Source organism: Myotis brandtii, unplaced genomic scaffold (assembly GCF_000412655.1).
Source record: "Myotis brandtii unplaced genomic scaffold, ASM41265v1 scaffold693, whole genome shotgun sequence".
Taxonomy (NCBI): Eukaryota; Metazoa; Chordata; class Mammalia; order Chiroptera; family Vespertilionidae; genus Myotis; species Myotis brandtii.
The window spans coordinates 1,398,956-1,404,480 of NW_005370710.1; the positions used below are offsets into that span (position 1 = coordinate 1,398,956).

The 5,525-nt window shown below is 52.1% G+C and overlaps 1 protein-coding gene across 2 annotated transcripts in view; it reads left to right on the forward strand.

The window, feature by feature from the left end:
* The window catches only part of CNTN4 (contactin 4), a 387,684-nt gene that overhangs the window by 330,357 nt on the left and 51,802 nt on the right, over positions 1–5,525 (forward strand). For both annotated transcript variants that reach the window (XM_005881887.2, XM_005881885.2), the window contains exon 11: positions 1,151–1,280. In XM_005881887.2, coding sequence (XP_005881949.1) covers positions 1,151–1,280 — 130 coding nt within the window. The remainder of the gene's footprint in view (positions 1–1,150; positions 1,281–5,525) is intronic.

The following is a 5,525-nucleotide window of genomic DNA, read 5'->3' on the forward strand; positions in this document are numbered from 1 at the left end:
CCTCCCTGGAGACAATAATTTTAGAGCTAAGGTTTGGGGTGTAGACACCCCCACAGACCTACTGCCACCCAGTGGCACAGGCAGCCAGTAAGCCGCCTGGCTTAGTAGGACTCTTAGGTATATGGTTACCTCTAGCTGCAGGGGATTCTGGGAATTGTACTCCGTAGCCAGAAAGAGGGGTGGACAGCACTGGGCCACCCCAGCCCCAGCCCTGGGACAGGAGCTGCAATAGCCCCTGTGTCCCCGCAGGTCAGGGCTCAGAAAAGTCGTAACAGCCTCAAAACTGCTACTTGAGGGAAAAGCCAAACAAACCAAAATAACGCCTTTTAACACGTTAAGCGCCAAGCCTGTTTTGTCTTCCTTTCCGTTTAGCCCGCACTATCCGGTTTCACCAATATTGCTGGCGGCCAGAGACTGACGAGGTCCAACAGAAAGTATAGTGTCAGTCACGGTGACTGACATGGTGCTTAACCTGTTAAGAACAAGCCAGCAAATAAGTATTTCAAATCATATGCAAAAAAAATTTTTTAGAAAGATAACTGACCTAAGAGTCCAACAAAGAAATAGGAATGTCAATGTATAATGCTCAAAGAGATAAATGAAGGAATCATGTACATAATAAATAAGATAATTTGAAAACATAAGCAGATAGCCTGGCCGGCATGGCTCAGTAGTTGAGTGTCAACCTATGAACCAGGAGGTCAGGTTTTGATTCCCTGTGAGGGCACATGCCTGGGTTATAGGCTTGATCCCCAGTAGGGGGCGTACAGGAGGCAGCCGATCAGTGATTCTCTCTCATCATTGATGTTTCTGTCTCTCTATCCCTCTCCCTTCCCCTCTGAAATCAATAAAAATGTATTTTGAAAATGCATTTCAAACGTTAAGTGTCTGAATGCGTTCGTTATTAAATCAGTGAGGACTCCAGAGGGGCCTACCATTTAAACCCCATCTTCCAGCAGATGTATGAGTTGTTGGTTCACCCTCAGACCTGCCCCACAGTTAGCTGCCAGATAAATACATCGCGTTATGAAAATTGCTTGAAGGTGGCTATTTTCTTCCCATTCAGGCCCTTTGATGTCACATGTAGCCAAATGGCCTCAGGGTCCCGGCTGTCGAAGGTCACCGTCCGTCTCCCTCTTGCCTTCCACAGGACAGAGTTCACATCGAGCAAGGCTCGCTCAACATCACCGGGGTGAGCCTGGCGGACGCCGGCATGTACCAGTGTGTTGCCGAGAACAGGCACGGGGCCGTCTTCTCCAGCGCCGAGCTGAGCGTCATAGGTGAGTCCTCACACGGGGCAGGAAAAATAAATAAAAATTGCTCAAGTCACTAAGCGAACCTGGGCTCTGCCCAGCAAAATGTTCCATGCAAGACAGGGGGCAAAGGAGGCTTGAGATAGACGATGGTGCTGGAGGAACAAGGAACACGTTCTACAAACTCCCAGAGGAGCCCTCGCTGGTTTGGCTCAGTGGATAGAGCATTGGCCTATAGACTGAAGGGTCCTGGGTTCGATTCCAGTCAGGGCACATGCCCAAGTTGCAGGCTCGAGCCCCAGTAGGAGGCGTGCAGGAGGCAGCCGATCAATGATTCTCATCGTTGATGTTTCTATCTCTCTCTCCCTCTCTTTTCCTCTCTGAAATCAATAAAAATATATTTTAAAAAATGATTGTATGTGGGGGTGGGGGGGGGCACCACCAGGGCTCTCTCCAGAGGACGGGGGCTGAGCTAGGCCAAGATGCTTGGTCGCATGGTCCCGCTGACCTGGTCATAACAGGCACCTGAATTGGACAAGGGAGGAGCTGTCCCTAATTGCAGGGGGACCATGACCTGACTTTGCCAGGACCGTGCGATGGAACCCAGGTAGCTGTGCCCCGAGGGCTTTCTGTCTCCGGGTTCAGCGTCGTGGGGACTTTCCCATGGCGGGTGGAGAGGTCGGGAAGAATCTTACCCTGCGGGAAGCTCGGGTACCATCAGGGCCAATTCAAGGGAGGTACGAGCTCGAGCAATTATCTGAGCAATTTGGCTTTTATCCAGATGATTGGCTCACAAATTAGAAAAACATTAAGGCTGAGCTCCGAGCTATTTCACAGGGACTTTCTCAAGTGCTCATCTGTGTCTACACTGGATCCCTCGGCTCCTGGAGCCAGTTCACAGAGGAATGCGATGTGCTCCGCACCCTGGGGATGCAGCCCGAAACCTGGGCACGTGCCCTGACGGGGAACCGAACCAGGACCCCCTGGTTCATAGGTCAGCGCTCAACCACTGAGCCACTGCGGCTGGGCAGGTGCGGTCATTTTTAAGTGCCAGCGAGGTTGGGTTCTGACAGGGTCCTCTTGGGACCTTCCCGTAGCGTTCATACCTCCTCTGTGACCGTCACACGGAGCAAGCAGGCTCCTTGTGCTGTTCCTTCCAGCCTCTCGGGTCCATGTCTGGGAATCAGAACCAGTACAGGGTCCAGGCAGGACGAAGTGTCACCCCAGGAGCTTACGGACCTCTCAGGCGCACACAGAGGGTCAGCAGGCGCGGATGTTAGAAGCCACCCATGGCCAAGCATCCAAAACTGACCTGACCATTTCGCCCGGGAGGCGGGCAGGGGTTCGGTCACACTAGAAGTGACGGGAGCAGATTAAGAAAGCAAAGGGGAAAGGTTGGGATTGAGAATTCCATGCCTATTAGTACCAGGTACTCAAGGCCGGCCTTGTCTCCAGGCACATGGCCTCGGGTCAGTGGCCACGCCCACAGTGCAGTGCGGATGCTTTGGAAATGGGCACGTGTGCCTTCTGCCTCCCGTAGAGCTGATGCGATGCTATTTCAAATCCCATAAAAGCAGAATATCGTTTTTCACATACACACACACACACACACACACACACACACACACACACACAGTTTGATTTATGTAAACTCATTTCAGAATCCAATGCAGAATTCCTCCGGAACAGATGAACAATGTCGGCCTACAGCCATGAAAATATATGTGTGTAGAGAGATAGAGTTTTAAGAAGGGAGTTTATTGCAACTCTATTTCGCAAAATACCTTTTTTAAAAAACCTCTAGAGACTTAATTTTTTTTACATTGTTATGTCAATTCAGGTGTTTACTGAGATGAGAATGAGCCCGGCCAGCGTGGCTCAGCAGTTGAGTGTTGACCTATGAACCAGGAGGTCACAGTTCAATTCCCAGTCAGGGCACAGGCCCAGGTTACGGGCTGGGTCCCCAGTAGGGGGCGTGCAGGAGGCAGCCGATCCATCATTCTCTCTCATCATGATGTTTCTCTTTCTCTCTCCCTCTCCCTTCCTCTCTGAAGTCAATAAAAATATTTTTTTTAAAAGGATGAGAATGAGTCTTTGCCACAAGAACCTTTCTGTGCTGCAAGTGAGCTCACTGGGTGCGGGCGTTTCTCACCTGTCTCCCTGCTGCAGCTTCCAGTACAGAGCCCACTCACTCACCCACACCGCTGGCCACGCAAACACCCGACCATGGTCCTGCTCACCCCACACCCTGCTCTGGCTCAGCTTGGCTGGGCTTTCGGGATCTTCCCTCTAGTCTTCCTGCAGTTTGCACGTCCTTCAGTTTAGCAATCTCAATCCTTCCTTCTCCCCCCTTCCATCAAGCTGTCTGCACATGCATGCACACATGTGCATGTACACACATGCACGCATGCACACACATGCATGCACACGTGCGCACACACATACGCACAAGCTCTGCATTTATCTGTTAGGAATGTAACTTGTCTTGTTCCTCATGCTAATACTACTAGGATGGCTATTGATTTGGTTGGTGTTCTTGGCACATGAGTATCAAGTAGGTCGGCCCTGACCCTCTCTTTCCTAACCCTGCATGTTTTTAGGCTGTGGCTGCGATCATACCAGGAATGTGTTTCCCTCATACAGCAGGAGCGTCTGTATTCACACTCCTTGTTAGCTGCACTTGCGTAGCACCACCTCCGAGTCAGGGACGCCCTCGTGCGTCCGAGGTGCACAGACTGAGACCCCGGCTGCCTGCTGATCCATGTCCTTCCTTTCTCCTTCGCATAGTAAGACCGGGCCCTGTGTCCACGGCATCCCCGTGAGAAAGGGACCTTCCGGCAGCATTTCCTTCCGGGAAATTACGGAAGATTTTTTTTTCACAACAAGCACACTTCATAAGGATTTAACTTGCTTCCCCTGGAACGTGTTTATTTTTTTAATAAATTTAGCATATGGTTGGACATGTCAGACATGGACACCCATTCTCCCCCACACACAGGCTCGCTCCCAGTTGGTGGTGGTTAGTATTTCCACCTCATGCTACCTCATGCTCAGACTAATCTCCAGTCACATCGGGTCCCTGCGGGGGCAGGGGTTGGAGATGGGTTAGGATTAAGCTTCGTGGAGAGGAATCCCTGCTCGCCAGGGGCCTAGGACATGTGCATGCAGTTAATGCCGAAGCAAAGGAGGCTTTTCAGAAAGGCGTCTTTTCTCTCCCCTTCACGAGGATACAGATACGCATCTTTTGTTTTAGACAAGAACTTGGAGATGGGTTAGGATTAAGCTTCACGGAGACGAATCCCTGCTCGCCAGGGGCCCTAGGACCTGCGCATGCACTTAACGCCGAAGCAATGGAGGCTTTTCAGAAAGGCGTCTTTTCTCTCCCCTTCGCGAGGATACAGATACGCATCTTTTGTTTTAGACAAGAAATGATTCTTTCATGTTATGTCCACACACCGGAGACCTGGCGTGGCAGGAGTGAATTTCTTAGACACGGGCGGTGGGCGTGGAACAGCGCTTTCTGAGCGTGAGTCACAGTTCCCCCAAGAGGCAGCCTTGCATTGGGCAGTTGTGGTGGGGGCTGGACAAAGCCCTGGTTTCTAAGGGGCAGCTCACAGCGGGGGTGACACAGGCCTTTCCGCTTGTTCTCCGGTGGAGACGCGCACAGAGCCTGGGCCAGAGCAGGGGCAGCCGGCGAACCCAAGGGGACGCTCCTGCCTGCACAGTCAGAGAAATGCCTCGTGCATCGCCTCCCTCTCTCTCCAGGGTGTGTGTGGTCAATGCCAGGAGCTGGCGACCCGATAAATGAGCGATGTCCTCCGTGTCCCGTCCTCACAGCCTGGCTCGGCTCCCGCAGGCTCACGCCTCCGCTCCTTTCATGGCGTCTGTCCGTCCATGTCGGTCTTGCTCACGCCTCCGGCTCCTTTCATGGAGTCTGTCCGTCCATGTTGGTCTTGCTCACGCCTCCGGCTCCTTTCATGGAGTCTGTCCATCCATGTCGGTCTTGCTCTTGTCCTGCTGCCTCCTATTGTTCCAGCATCATCGTCTTTTCCAAAGGGCCCGCCTCCTGTGATGCACCTGAAGTCGGACAGCGTCAGTGTTGTCATTTCTGCCTCCAGGGAGGGGTCAGGCTTCACTGGCTCTAGGACCCACTAGTTCAGGGGTGGGCAAACTTTTTGACTCGAGGGCCACAATGGGTTCTTAAACTGGACCGGAGGGCTGAACAAAAGCATGGATGGAGTGTTTGTGTGAACTAATATAAATTCCAAATAA